Genomic DNA, 17018 nt, shown 5'->3' with positions numbered 1-17018 from the left:
TCAATACCGACATGGGTGGAAACTGTGTATACTGTACCTCTTAAGGGAGAACTGTACCCATAGAGCAGTTACATTTACACCGTACATGTTGGGTACACACCTTGGCTGTACCCACACTAACCCCCCCCCCCCACCTAACCATTCCCATGACCTCTAAATTCTCCACCAATTTATGGAAAAGGGAATTAGTGAATAGATTTAACCTGCCCTTACTTACTAAACTATATCCACTAAATACGGTGGTTGAACCTTCCCTAAGATCAAAATATCTCCACACCTGACTGTCGCACACCTGACTCGCACACCTGACTCAGTATTTCCAAAGTTCCTCTCACACCGCCCCTTTGACTTTTATCTATTAACGTTTAGGCTTTTTTTTTTTACTTCAGTTCTGTACTATTTATTAATTGTTTTTTTTGACCTAACATTATTTAATTTTAGTCTTCACAGTTTTTATTTCAATTCAGCGACATATGACCCAATCTATCACGTCACAGGGGATGTAAGTACCACAACCCCCCAGTCTCCACCTCCCTACCATACCTCCCTCACTGTTTACGTTGAATCATGTTGCTCGAGAATTTATGCTGAGCTCTGATGAGATGAAGACGAAGGCACTTGGGTACTACACTGAGCTGGAGGTAACTTGGAGACCGGGACAGGTTTGTGAACGTTACACTGAGATGATATGGAAAATTTATCTAATAATTTGATAATAAGTTAATGTTAATGACTCAATAACACACACACACACACACACACACACACACGTCTTATCCTCTAAAACAATTCAAATATACTACGGAAAAAAATAGTTTTAATGGGTATTGAAGAAAAATGAAACAGTAAGTAAAGATGAGGGAAAAAATAAGAATATGGAAAGATAACTATACAAACAAGCAAACTATGGAGGCATGGTTGAGCTTCCCACCAGACTCGCGTTAACAAGCTGTACCCCCCCCCACCCCACACACACGCTTATGAGTCCACTTAAATATAATGTCATCCACAGCCCTATAGATCACTTACCACAACTTTATTATGCAGGAAATAATACACAACCAAGTGGAAGGTCCTTTGTGTGGTACATCTCTCTCTCTCTCTCACACACCGGAGAAACAGGTCCGTGTTTGAGTGTTGACGTTTTTCAGTACTTTTCGCTTGTCGTAACCAGGTCTTTAAATATACAGTACTGTACTAGAATGAATTCCCGCTCCTCAAAAAAATACAAGAAGAACTGTGGAGAAAGATGGCCGCAGCAGACGAAAGCAGAGATTCAGCAGAGCCAAAGTAGCAGGTATTATCAGGTGGCGGGGAGCAACGTGCCAACAAAGAACTAAAACCACTTTTTCCTCTGGTGAAAGCAGTCATTCCGTCATGAAGCTTCTTGTTCGCTGTGCATGAAATATCGGTGGAAATAACCAGGAAAAGTGGCCAAGATCGGGTTTTCAAGGAGTATTTATCCACTAACAGAGAAATGTTAGGTTCATCAACACCGTCAGCAGTCTTGGTGAGTGTCAGGAGGATCTTCAGTCAGCAACAAGGTCAGCAAGCAGCCGCTCAACACCAGCCCAGACACACCTTAGCAACGGGTGACCCAAAATCTGGTTATAACCTGGGTCAGTGAGAGCCCGTCATAATTTCTAATCTACTGAGTCAGTCAAGATTATTACTCATAGGGCTGACTAGCAATAAGGGAGCATTCACACTGACGCCGGAACGGACATAATCTGACGAGTGAGTTAGTTAACTACACATATCTCACTATATTAGAATCATATCTAATTTGGATCTTTCACTTTTTACCCTGGAGGGAAGACAGTTTACCTCTCCCTAGAAAGACAGTAGTGAGTCGTGTAACAGGCGTTAGCTAACCTGAAAAAATCACAATACCCAACGCGGCGATTGGTGCCCCCACTTCCCCCGAGCAACGTGCTTGTGTACGTATTAGGCAGACAGCCGCACACTACATCCCGAGGTGACCCCACACACAACACCTCCCTGACGCTGACACCTGCTGGACCACCACCCAGTGACCTGCTGACGGAGGCACCATGCTCATTACCTGCATCCTGGTCAGATATTTTATTAATAATATTGATGTTATTTTGAAGGAATATCCTTCCTTCCTTCGGCCTTAGTAAGACCCTGATTATTACAGTATTTAATTTATATGTACTGGAAACTCCTGGCAGATGCTGCTGGTAACATTGTAGCGACAGCACTAGGATCCCGTTTACTATAACATGGAATAAACTGTTGAAATTGGAAATTGAACTACCCAAAGCGGCGTCACATAGCGTCTGTCTCCTGACAATTTGCGTCAGAATTTGTCTGGTTCCGGCCTTGGTGTGAGCGGGCCCTAAGGCAGGTAATGTACTGTACAATATCTGAAGTTTACTTAGCCTCAACTGTGACGATAATTTTATATATATATATTTTTTAAATATGGCAGGAGATACTTCTTCACGCAGTGTGGCAGACCTGTGGAACAGTCTATCCTTGATAAGAGGGATCCTACACTGCCCTCATCATGGTAGAGTGACAGAATGGTTAATAAGAGCACACCAGTCAACACTCAGTACACACGAGACGAGGACAACTATATAATAATGTACTATTATTACCTTGTGTCAGGTTTGACCTTGATGTCTGACGCTGACGCGGGGACACAACTTACACGACACACTGCCTAGCGATGCTGTACTGTCCGTTTATAGTTGGCTTACCATCAAGGAGTCACCATTTATGCAGCGGACGGTCCGACAGTCACAGCTACTATTATTATTTAAAAAAAATAATCATAAAACACTGACGGAGAGAAGTGATACAATAAAAATTATTAATGGGGATATACAGTATACTGTGGTGGGATGTATATCCTAGACAAGGTTCTTCAAACTCCAATAGCACGAGCAGTAGATATATTCCATAAGTACTGTAGTACAAGACTTGGCAGGATAACCGACAGGTGCAGAACAACAGGGACAAGCAAAAAGGACTCCGTATCGTAGCCAGGCCGAAGCCGATCTGAGGGAAGTTAGCTAGCTAGGCAGGGAGAGTTGCTAGACATTACTTAGGACAATAAATGAGATCCTCTAGTTACTTGACTAGCGCGGTACAGACATAGTACATCGGGACATAGTAAGTGAACATAGGCATTAGGCATAAGCATAGATATCAGACATGCTATAATAATATGTAGTAATACAGACATGAGAATAAATGGTACAATGAATGGTAACAGTCTTTTGCCGTCAGGCGTGTTCACATATCTTGGTATTTACATATCTACACATATACGAGTTGTACAGTTCAGTAGTACAGTACCTACTTTACCCAACAAGTGGCAGGGCAGGGAGGCCCATATTGTTCCCATACTCTTACCCTCGTTTATATTTAGTGCCAAATTTTGACTATTCTTAATGAAAGGTAACAAATATGGAGAAAATGTTTAAAAACCAAAAAAATATATATTTCCTGAGGAGTCAAAGTTTTACCCGAGACAAACACACCAGCCAAGTAGTGACAACACTGTACTGTGTAACTCGACTACTACGGCTTTCTCCACTCACAGGGAAAGGGGAAAAAAAAAGTGTTTCCTTGCTCCAGTGTCAAAGAAAACAGATATAAAAACCTGTTTCTCAGACTGAAAAAACTGGGAACTTGGGTGGAGAGGAAACAGTGTTGTAGGCATCAGGTTCATGTGCCGACTCTCACCCCATCACGGCCGGAGTCGACTTTCTGCTTCACCAACTTGAGGCAGCATGATAGTGTATTTGACCAACTTGAGGCAGCATGATAGTGTATTTCACCAACTTGAGGCAGCATGATAGTGTATTTCACCAACTTGAGGCAGCATGATAGTGTATTTCACCAACTTGAGGCAGCATGATAGTGTATTTCACCAACTTGAGGCAGCATGATAGTGTATTTCACCAACTTGAGGCAGCATGATAGTGTATTTGATCAACTTGAGGCAGCATGATAGGTATTTCACCAACTTGAGGCATGATAGTGGATTTCACCAACTTGAGGCAGCATGATGTGTATTTCACCAACTTGAGGCAGCATGATAGTGGATTTCACCCAACTTGAGGCAGCATGATAGTATATTTGACCAACTTGAGGCAGCATGATAGTGTATATGACCAACTTGAGGCAGCATGATAGTGTATTTGACCAACTTGAGGCAGCATGATAGTGTATTTCACCAACTTGAGGCAGCATGATAGTGTATTTCACCAACTTGAGGCAGCATGATAGTGTATTTGACCAACTTGAGGCAGCATGATAGTGTATTTCACCAACTTGAGGCAGCATGATAGTGTATTTCACCAACTTGAGGCAACATGACAGTGTATTTCACCAACTTGAGGCAACATGACAGTGGACTTGGGATATAGGTATAGTCACGGAATAACACTCCTGTTAGTCTACCGTCCCATCCATGAACCCTGAGACTCATGAACCAATGAACCCGAGACATAACACAGTGTTGGGTCTATAAATGATGCAACTGTGTCGGATTCAGAGGTTCATGGGGTCTCAGGGTTCATGGATGGGACGGAGGACTAACAGGAGTGTGTTTCCATGCCTGTACCAATGTAAGTACTGTACTCAGAGCCTTGTGGTCGACCTGTCACGCCACCCCTTCATGACCACCTTCTTCCCTGTACTGTATACCATGAGAGAGCTTAACCGAACAGGCACGGACTAGGAACTTCTTACACCTGATGAAAATACCATCATAGGTTAGGATTCACAAAGGTGTTTATGTTGAATTTTCCACGTTAACACTACACCACACCACACTACACTACACCACACCACACTACACTACACTACACCACACCACACCACACTACACTACACTACACCACTTTTGGGACATAATTAACGTAGGGAAAATGAATCCGGAACACGAATAACTTTTTCCATTATTAAAACATATTTCGACAAGGACATAATACAGCCGACCCTACGGAGCCACTTGACAATATCTATAGAGTGAGTGTGTGTGTGTGTGTGTGTGTGTGTGTGTTGAATGCTGTATATGCCAACAGTGTGGGCAAGAGGTGGTGTTGGCATGCCATGACAAATGACAAGCATGCCAGTACCTCGGTTAAATTTCTCGCTCAGTGTTTGTGGCTGATAACGTGGTGAACGAGTGAACTATTGCCGTCTCTGGCCACACAAGTCTCACACCTAATATACAAGTAAACCTATTTATGGTATATTAAAAAATGTCACACATCAGTCGACTACTAAAAAAACAATATGGGTTTCTATAACAGTAAACAGAGTTAACAGATCTAAAAGATGTTACAACTTTTTTCCCGGAAACCTGTATTAATTAACGCCATGATAATAACTACATATTCAACAAGACCCATTGTATTGTGACCACACAGTAGCCCTTACCCAGGACTCTTAGCCCATGGTATGTAATGCATATCCTGTACTTCAGGGTGTGGGCGGAGGTCGTGAAGATAGAACGCTCACGACCATTCCTAAGGGTTGCTAGTTCGCACCTGGGGCACCTCTAGTTAACTAAGCTGTGAATGGGTACCTAACTTTACAGCTGGTGAAGTAAGGCGGTGGAAAGATTCAGCTATAGGTCCTAGGGTTTGTTTCCCAGTGTTAATTATCTTCATATGAGAGAACACAAGCTGACGACAAGAGAGGCACACGACGTGGATCACGACAGTTCTCCTCCAGCCATATGGTGACAAAGGAATAAAAGTGAGAAAGTACAAAACGAAGTAGATCTTAATACATACACGCACCTCCATACCATACACATAAGGACACATGCTAGCAATCTAAGGTGCCAGGGACCCTCTCGCTAAAAACAGGGCTTAAAATACCCGTGACATAAGGAGCCATGTTGTGTGGTATGGGTTCACCTGCGGCCTGACTGGGCTAGTATGGGTCAGCATGATGTCTGTAACACAACATAACACAGCACAGCACCACACAATATTTCACCCTTGTCGATTAGAACAATTACTAAATTATATAAATAAACGCCCGGACAATATAGGATAGTGTAGCTACCAGCGTATAACGAGGAACTACATCGTGACGAGTTATTTTCATTACGATATTTAAGACAGTCAAACAAGTGTAGTAAAATATGAAGCCACAGTCTAGGAGCATCACTAACCCTAAATCAATTGAATATAAACATTGTATAAGGTTCCCTGACACAAGTATCGTAATTATGACCAACAGGTAAAATGTTCTTATTCGCTGAGTTAAAGAACACCATCTCCGACCTACTCTTGCCCTCTGTTGCCACCCAGTCACTCCTCTCTTCTGGTTTGACACAAGCTGGTAGTTCCCCTGTGAGCCCCCCCCCCCCTGCTCACGGCCTAATAAAGGAATGGACAGGCTGGATGAACTAACCCCGAAAGGTGACCGAGGTCGGAAGCCAACAGAATGTCCGCGCTCTCCAGTTCCCAATTTATCACCAGAGTACCGTGACAAATACACGCTGGTCAACTATGTACACGCCAACACGTCTTTAATAACATGATCCAGTGAGTCATAACGCACACAATAAAGGCGGTCCGAGCACCAAGACTTTGCCTCAGGTGGTGCAGACGAAGCTCACCTAACCTCAACGACAACCCTAAGCAGGCTATAACGTGCTCTCTGCCGTCCTAAATCTAGTGTTTGACTAGAATAGGTTGAGAAAGGACTGGAGGACTTGAGATAGGGCTGGGGGACTTGAGAAAGGGCTGGGGGACTTGAGAAAGGGCTGGAGGACTTGAGATAGGGCTGGAGGACTTGAGATAGGGCTGGAGGACTTGAGACTGAGGACTTGAGATAGGGCTGGGGGACTTGAGATAGGGGCTGGAGGACTTGAGATAGTGCTGGGGGACTGAGAAAGGGCTGGAGGATTAGAGAAAGGGGCTGGGGACCTGAGAAAGGGCTGGAGGACCTGGAGAAAGGGCTGGAGGACTTGAGAAAGGACTGGAGGACTAGGAGAAAGGGCTGAGAGGGGACTGAGGCTTGAGATAGGGCTGGGACTTGAGAAAAGGCTGGAGGACTTGAGATAGGGCTGGAGGACTGAGAAAGGGCTGAGGACTTGAGATAGGGCTGGAGGACTTGTGATAGAGGACTTGAGATAGGGGCTGGAGGACTTGAGATAGGGGCTGAGGACTTGAGATAGTGCTGGAGGACTTGAGATAGGGCTGGGGACTTGAGAAAGGGCTGCAGGTCTAGGGAAAGGAAGGAACTTTTGAGAGAAGATAAGCCTTTGGGAGAGCAGATAGTGAGAAGACTAGCGAGGTCGGGGGGCAGTGAGTCAGAAAGGGCGGGAAAACAGAGGGAGTATTGTGAGAGGTTCGGGAATACAGGGGGGAGCGAACAGTGCTGCTAGGATTTAGGACACACACACACACACACGAGAGCTTATATTTTCAACCTAAATTAATTCAGTCTAGACGCACACCATACTCGTTTTGTATATACTTGTACTAATTAATTTGGGTAAATACGGGACACAAAAAGCCTCACAAAACGTTCTGGTTATTTGAATAATTGTTAGTTAAATTATGACCGTATATTTTTGTTCAGATATATTGTGCTTTTTGAGTAGGTCTTTTGGTGATTCTAATAATAATAATAATAATAATAATAGTAATAATAATAATCATAATAATAATAATAATAATAATAATAATAATAATAATATAATAATAATAATAATAATAATAATAATAATAATAATAATATAATAATAATATAATAATAATAATAATAATAGTAATAGTAATAAATAATAATAATAATAGTAATAATAATAATAATAATAATAATAATAGTAATAGTAATAATAATAATAATAATAATAATAATAATAATAATAATAATAATAATAATAATAATAATAATAATAATAATAGTAATAATAATAATCATAATAATAATAATAATAATAATAATAATAATAATAATATAATAATAATAATAATAATAATAATAATAATAATAATAATATAATAATAATATAATACCGTACATAATAGTTATGATTTCCGTTGCCTCACTTCCCATGTAAACATCAGACACAGACAGTCATCTTCTCAAACTAGTAAAATATTTCTTTCAAGTCTATAAATTCAAAGACAGCATCAATGTTTTAAAATTAAATGTCATGTTAAAATTATTACATTTGTATTGACATTTCTAGTGCACCCAGAATAAGTTTGCAAATAATAGTCCTTTATTGTGTATCGTACGCACGCTAGTATGTTGTGTATTAAGTAGTGTAATCTAATATAGGTTTAATAACAAGATAAGCACCAGTTGTCAAGATTGATAACAGAGTCAGTGACCTCCTCATCCGTACTATCAACACGTCACACTGCTACGCACTCGAATATTTATAAACAAGCCTGATATATAATTCATGTATAGTGCCAAAATTGAATTCTGGTGCCGATATAGTGCAGAGAGCAGCCAAGCCAACTCTTCAATTTATAAAGACGGAAAACATATACTATGATGGCACAGTAGAAGTCGCCCTAATTCATAACCCGATAGCTTTACATCATAAAAACTACCAAACAACCTCATCCACCACACTGCTCTACACGCCACCACACTGCTCCACACACCACCACACTGCTCTGCACACCACCACACTGCTCTACACGCCACCACACTGCTCTACACGCCACCACACTGCTACACCACCACACTGCTCACACACCACCACACTGCTCTACACACCACCACACTGCTCACACATCACCACACCGTGCACGCCACCACACTGCTCTACACGCCACCACACTGCTCTACACATCACCACACTGCTCTACACACCACCACACTGCTCTACACATCACCACACTGCTCTACACACCACCACACTGCTCTACACACCACCACACTGCTCTACACACCACCACACTGCTCTACACACCACCACACTGCTCTACACACCACCACACTGCTCTACACACCACCACACTGCTCTACACACCACCACACTGCTCTACACATCACCACACTGCTCTACACACCACCACACTGCTCTACACACCACCACACTGTTTTCACACACCACCACACCGTTTCACACATCACCACACTGCCCCACACCACCATACCGTTTCACACGCCACCACACTGGTTTCACACGCCACCACACCGTTTCACACGCCACCACACTGGCTCTACACGCCACCACACTGTTTCTACACACGCCACCACACTGTTTCTACACACCACTCACATTGCTTCTGCACATACCACCACACTGTTTCACACACCAACCACACTGCTCTACACACCACCACACTGCTCTACACACCACCACACTGCTCTACACACCACCACACTGCTCTACCGTCGACAGGAGTACATGAGAGCCAGCGAGTGTCGGGTCAGCGTCCGAGACTGGAGGGAGGCGCCTGGCACGCATCCATTAGCTATTAGTCAGATTATGATGGTCATCGCCTCAGCCCAGTGCCAACTTGACTCTATCTCGTCGAAAGGAATAACTTTATAATCTAGTCACCCTAAAGCAGAGGAATGGGGAGATTGAATAAAAGGGGGGGGTATTTTAGCCTGGCGAGATAGGAGACGTGTTTAGGGCGTCCCTGTAAATGGTAAACCTCATGTTGTTCGTGCAGTGGGGGGGGTGAGGGTGAGAGGAGAGGGGGGTGAGAGGAGAGGGGGTGGAGGAGAGGGGGGTGAGAGGAGAGGGGGGTGTAAGAGGAGAGGGGGGTGAGAGGAGAGGGGTAAGAGGGAGAGGGGGGTGAGAGGAGAGGGGGGTAAGAGGAGAGGGGGGTAAGAGGAGAGGGGGGGTAAGAGGAGAAGGGGGTAAGGGTGAAAGGGGGTGGGAGGAAAGGGGAGTTCCAGTTTGTTATACCGCACCACAACAAAAAAAATCCGATAAAACCAAATTTCTCCGATATCCCCGAATTTTACCCGTGAAATGTGTATCAGTTTATACTTGAGTGACGAGTATTGGTAAGGAGTGACCTCATGTACTGGTGTTGTGTTACATCAGTATACTGTAAGTGTCCCCAGGGGTATACTGTATAAGTGCCCTGTGTTCTCTGGTTATCGTGTGCCAAGACATAATTCTTGGTATTATGATAAACCAGATGAATATGACAGTTTGACTGCATGTCCTGTATTGTTACTCTTAGTTCTGGATAATGATTCATGTAAAATGTACCTACGATGGTTCGCTCATTTTAATTCACAGTGTTTCATTCTATGTCATAACCAGTACATGTGAGATATATCTTCAAAACTACTTACAGGTTGCATTATGAATCAATCAACGGAAGCTCCCTTGATAAGTGAGGAACAAACCTTGGATATATTACTAAGTTACAACCAGGATCTTCCGACACACACCCTCAAAAAGCCTAACTCAAACGTACCACACTAAATACTGACGCGTAAATATGGTAAATAAAAGTTAGGTTGGCTGGCGTTGCTCTGTTGTGGGTGTGGTTTATTCTGTGGAGAGTTGGTCTTGCTGAACCGTATACTGTACCATTATAACGTGAGAGGGGGGCTCGGTCATAAGTCTAGTCGACTTATTGATATTAAAACAGTTTATTTGGCCAGAAAAATACAGAGTGGACAATAAGAAGAATATTGATTTGACTGATCCAACTGAGAGTCAGAGCTTTCTTCGTGGCACTGAGCCGGTAGCCCTCAGTTGGTGTCGGAAGGAACGACCCAATATACTTCCGGGGTGTGGATCACACGGTTTACACCTCTTTGATAATATATCCAGGGATTTTTTTTGGGGGGGAGGGAGGGGGGCTCTCCAACCGAGAAACTATGAGTTTAAAATAAGATCTACAATACAAACACTCACGAGTGCAGCACAACTCTGTCCCCCCCATGCCAGAAATATTTGTGTATCTCAACTTGTTTTAAGGAAGAACATCATAAATTTAGCGACAACTACAAACAAAAGGAAACGTGAAATGGAAGAGGAAAAAAAAGTAAAAGAGGAGGAGAAGAATTTTCAAAACTATAAATTGTTGTGGAGGCCAGGGTGGACCGCGGCCATAAAAACAGTATATATGAGACTCAGCGACGGCCACAGACCGGGAAACAATGCCAGATATGTCCGGCAACTACCACGCCTTACAGCAAGATAATAACACACGAAGCTACGAGTTGGTTCATTTGATTGAGACTGTTTGTGTTCAAGTTGAGAGTATAGTGTACAGCACAGTACTAAATATACCAAGAAGTAGCCAGCAGGCAGTTAGAGACACAACACAGCACACTCCTCCAGGGTGCATAACACAGCCTCAACCATACTGCAACTAAATTATGCCGGTGGCGGGGGGAATCTGGAGCATTGTGGCGCTGTCACCTCATAATGACTGTGGCCATGGTGGCTGCCTACCCATCACCACCACCCGTCATCTCCCCATCACCACCACCCGACACCTCCCCATCACCACCACCCGACACCTGCCCATCACCACCACCCGTCATCTCCCCATCACCACCACCCGACACCTCCCCATCACCACGCCCCGACAAACTCCCCATCACCACCACCCGACACCCCCATCACCACCACCCGTCATCTCCCCATCACCACCACCCGACACCTCCCCATCACCACCACCCGACACCTGCCCATCACCACCACCCGTCATCTCCCCATCACCACCACCCGACACCTCCCCATCACCACGCCCCGACAAACTCCCCATCACCACCACCCGACACCTTTAATGTGTAACACTATACCACACACACAAACACACACACACATTCTTGGCTACATCATATCCACTTTACTCATAGAAGAAAGATTATTTTTGTTGCCGCTGTAGCCCCTAAAGAAAGACCTCAGGACACTACTGTAATGTCAAGACTCGTGAAGACCTTTCCGATACCTATTGCCCCCACTAACACCTTTCAACCAGATACTTCTCAATAACAAAAGGATAAACCTATTTCTACCTTCTGTCAACAACTAAAATCAATACTTCCTCTGGTAAAGAATTCAGCAAGAAAGTTTAGCAGACTTTCGCTTATAATCGTCATGTTTTGGCCCAAATTAAAATAAATAAGTTACTGTGATAGAATTAAAGCTCATAATAAGACACGGCCTGGTTTACATAGCTGACATGTTGTTGTTGTGAATCTCTCCAGAAAATTTAGCTGCTCTAGTAACTGTATTAACCAACCCTGTACTCCTGCCCCTTACACACACACACACACACACACACACACACACACACACACTATTATTTCTCAATAAGCTAATCCATTTACCAAGATACAGTAACCGTATATAGACACTGCCTATCATAAAAGCATATTTCTCCCTCTTATCAGTCATTTAGATCGGTTTACTCTAAGATGATATGATACAAGACCTGCCCCTTAAAAAATATCTATTATCTAAGTATTAATATTTTATCGGAAATTATTATGTAGATAAATAACATTATGAGATGTTCTTATTACCACCATGCTATTGTACTAATCCAGATGATACTAAATGTTACATAATACTTCCTTGAGATAAATGTATGGTATATATCAGGTGCCTCAAAGAGAGCTCAGGTTCTCAACTGGCTCAGCCATGTTAATATTGTTATTATTATCCACTCTGTATCTGTGTTTTTCTGGCTAAATAAACTGTTTCAATTCATCTCTCTCTCTCTCTCTCTCTCTCACAAACACACACACACAAGTACAGACGCCCTACAGTAGTACTGTAGGGCGTCTGTACGTGTGTGTGTGTGTGTGTGTGTGTGTGTGTGTGTGTGAGAGAGAGAGAGAGCGCTTGACTGTCTCTCACTCTCACATGAACCACAATATTAATGTGTCACACAATCACAGCAATCAACTGAGAGTCTCCGCGTCATAACAAGTTTCAGTTATATACATTGCCTGAGGCCAGTGACCCCTCTCTCCCTCCCCTTCCTTCACTGGCTCACTCTCCCTTCCCTGACGCCCCCTCCTCCCCCCCCCTAACACCCCCCACCCACACCCTCCCTCCCACACCCTTCATGCGGGTAACAGCATCATAACCCACATACCCAGCTAAGTAAAATGGCTAACTACAACCCCCCGTTCCAATTGTTCCTTGTTCACTATACTTAAATTACTCGCCCGTCTTCACAATATAGAAGTGCCTCCCTCCCTCCCTCCCTATCCTACTGAAGAGATGGAGAGGCGGGTAATGGCGTGGAGGGGCGAGGCGGAGAGTAGGGGAGTGTGGGTGACGTGGCAGTATAGAGAGACCAAGGAACATCAAGAGTCACGAGGGGAAGAGGGTCCATCTGCCTCACTCCTCCCCTCACCACCATCTGCCTCACTCCTCCCCTCACCACCATCTGCCTCACTCCTCCCCTCACCACCATCTGCCTCACTCCTTCCCTCACCACCATCTGCCTCACTCCTTCCCTCACCACCATCTGCCTCCTTGATCATCACCACCTCCCCCACACTGCTGATCATCACTTACAGTACAGTACCCTGAACTATACTATACTGTACAAGCTCTACCTTAAGCACTGCCTTATAGCTTCTGTGTGATGTAAAACCTGTTGACTTGTAGACAGCTTAACACGACCAACTTTAATAACACGTGTGGCGGCAAGTGTCGACGACTAATGTGGTAAATATAAGTGGTGGACCACTGGCACAGGTCACACTGTGGGGTTGACTACTGGTACAGGTCACACTGTGTGGTTGACCACTGGTACAGGTCACACTGTGGGGTTGACTACTGGTACAGGTCACACTGTGTGGTTGACTACTGGTACAGGTCACACTGTGTGGTGGACCACTGGTACAGGTCACACTGTGTGGTTGACCACTGGTACAGGTCACACTGTGGGGTTGACTACTGGTACAGGTCACACTGTGTGGTTGACTACTGGTACAGGTCACACTGTGTGGTGGACCACTGGCACAGGTCACACTGTGGGGTTGACTACTGGTACAGGTCACACTGTGTGGTTGACTACTGGTACAGGTCACACTGGGGTTGACTACTGGTACAGGTCACACTGTGTGGTTGACTACTGGTACAGGTCACACTGTGTGGTGGACCACTGGTACAGGTCACACTGTGGGGTTGACTACTGGTACAGGTCACACTGGTTGGACCACTGGTACAGGTCACACTGTGTGGTGACCACTACACAGGTCACACTGTGGGGTTGACTACTGGGTCACACTGTGTGGTGGACCACTGGTACAGGTCACACTGTGTGGTGGACCACTGGTACAGGTCACACTGTGTGGTGGACCACTGGTACAGGTCACACTGTGTGGTGGACCACTGGTACAGGTCACGCTGTGTGGTGGACCACTGGTATAGGTCACGCTGTGTGGTGGACCACTGGTACAGGTTACACTGTGTGGTGGACCACTGGTACAGGTCACACTGTGTGGTGGACCACTGGTACAGGTCACACTGTGTGGTGGACCACTGGTACAGGTCACACTGTGTGGTGGACTACTGGTACAGGTCACACTGTGTGGTGGACTACTGGTACAGGTCACACTGTGTGGTGGACCACTGGTACAGGTCACACTGTGTGGTGGACCACTGGTACAGGTCACACTGTGTGGTGGACCACTGGTACAGGTCACACCGGTACAGGTCACGCTGTGGTCACGCTGTGTGGTGGACCACTGGTCACAGGTACAGGTTACACTGTGTGGTGGACCACTGGTACAGGTCACACTGTGTGGTGGACCACTGGTACAGGTCACACTGTGTGGTGGACCACTGGTACAGGTCACACTGTGTGGTGGACCGCTGGTAGAGGACGTCCAACACAGACAGCAACACTGTGCCAGGCCGCACATCACGCCATCATTCTTCTCCCACACCACGAGTCCCCCAGTTAACATTACGACACAAGTTATAGCAGACACAAACACACCACTACAGTATCACTCATGCTGGTCGATTTACACGTCGATTAGTGGCCTTCAATAATGTACTTATTGTTCCACTTTAACGTATGTATTGTTCCATTTACTGACTGTTCCGCTTTGGCAAATTGTGGGGTACTGTACTTGCCCTACTCAAATTACTAATGCCATGGGCCATGGTATGTTAAGTATCCAACTAGTGGCGCTTGTAAACATGCCACAAAAAAGTTCTCCAACAGCCGAGCATGACAGATTCCAGAAAGAACACTATGGCTCGTGTCATCTCAGAATGGTTGGTATGCCTGGTTGTGAGGTGACTCGTAATAGTAAATGTTGATCGTCTTAATAGTATTTACAAATGAAAAGAAGTATTTAAATTACAATAAAGTTTCCTCAGAGACCAATGTTCAGATTTCTCGTTCGGTTTGTCAAGGACTTTTTGTGGTACGTGTACTGTAAATCACTGTAGTCATCGCTGGAGACTGTCTCATCTCATCGTTTTCTTTAAACTTCAACAACACTCAGGTCTCATGTGGACATTACTCCTGGGTGTGGTGCTTTGACTCTCCACGTGGCAATTACGAGCATCGATTGTGAGTACTGTAGTGTTTGTGGGACGCCGAAAGGTTGGGGCTCCTCTAACTGTACTTACATAGCCAGACAGACAGACAGACAAGATAGATTATACGAATAAGATACATTAAATTGATCAGGTGGATATGAAACATTAGATTGATTAGATAGATAGACAGATAGGTCGATAGATGGATAAAGAACGAAAGACATACATGCAGCCAGGTCAACTGTTATGTTGGCCCATACCAACCCCCTCCCCTGAACCCTCCTCCCCACCGGAATATCACGCCAGAAGTTACTATTTAATTTACGAAAGGAATGGAACCAGCGTTGAACAGAGGTGAACAGTGCTTAAAGTCAGTGAGAACAACTCAACAGTAACAGCTGAGTCGTACCCAAGTTAACCTTCACACAGTAAGGTCCCAGGTACCCAGTGATAACTGCCCGTGAGACCCAACAACAACCAGCGATGTGTTAATCCGTCTACGATAGGAAGGCCTAAGACCAAACCTCACTCATATAACACCATCTGTGAGGGAATTACTACACCACATGTCCCTCATAACACCATCTGTGAGGGAATTACTACACCACATGTCCCTCATAACACCATCTGTGAGGGAATTACTACACCACATGTCCCTCATAACACCATATGTGAGGGAATTACTACACACATGTCCCTCATAACACCATCTGTGAGGGAATTACTACACCACATGTCCCTCATAACACCATCTGTGAGGGAATTACTACACCACATGTCCCTCATAACACCATCTGTGAGGGAATTACTACACCACATGTCCCTCATAACACCATCTGTGAGGGAATTACTACACCACGTCAAGTCCCTCATAACACCATCTGTGAGGGAATTACTACACCACGTGAGGTCCCTCCTAACACCATCTGTGAGGGAACTACTACACCAAGTGAGGTCCCTCATAACACCATGTGAGGGAATTCCTACACCACGTGAGGTCCCTCATAACACCATCTGTGAGGGAACTGCTACACCAAGTGAGGTCCCTCATAACACCATCTGTGAGGGAACTACTACACCACGTGAGGTCCCTCCTAACACCAGCTGAGAGAGAGTTACTACACTACGTGTTTGCTGTTCATCACCTCAGCGCACAAGATCTACGTGACCTCCACTGTAAACATTAATCTGTATGTTCACTGTATGTTCCTTCACCTTTCTCTAATGAAGGCTTTTATTAAACCACCAATGTATGTAATAAGTCATTTATGTCCAATGTATATTTTCAGCCTTCGGGCTGCAGAAATTTTTTCAATAAACCTTTAATTATTATTATTATTATTATTATTATTATTATTATTATTATTATTATTACATACATACATCCATCCATATTCAGTAAAATCGTCGTGAATTTATCTCTACTAGATGTTCCCGAATTCACAAAATAAAACGGTACAGTACTCAAGTATCCAGAGGACGTACCCCTCAGCCACAACACACCGGTAACTCCCTCCCTCTATCACAGGGGTCCGGCCGGCTG

At 44.4% G+C, this 17018-nt stretch overlaps 1 protein-coding gene across 4 annotated transcripts in view; it reads right to left on the bottom strand.

Moving 5' to 3' along the window:
• LOC121871770 (carnitine O-palmitoyltransferase 1, liver isoform-like) overlaps positions 1-17018 on the bottom strand; it is a 73397-nt gene that overhangs the window by 27026 nt on the left and 29353 nt on the right. Inside the window, exon 1 of one of the 4 annotated variants that reach the window (XM_042374220.1) lies at positions 9352-9481. The exons of the other annotated variants lie outside the window; for them this stretch is intronic. Within the exon in view, the coding sequence (XP_042230154.1) occupies positions 9352-9442 (91 nt within the window). The 5' untranslated portion in view covers positions 9443-9481. Of the gene's footprint in view, positions 1-9351; positions 9482-17018 lie in introns of those variants that run through there. 4 annotated transcript variants of the gene reach the window in all.

Source organism: Homarus americanus, unplaced genomic scaffold (genome assembly GCF_018991925.1).
Source record: "Homarus americanus isolate GMGI-L3 unplaced genomic scaffold, GMGI_Hamer_2.0 scaffold39675, whole genome shotgun sequence".
Lineage (NCBI taxonomy): Eukaryota > Metazoa > Arthropoda > Malacostraca > Decapoda > Nephropidae > Homarus > Homarus americanus.
Note: the sequence above shows the minus strand (reverse complement) of the source record. Positions and strands in the feature narration are given on the sequence as shown.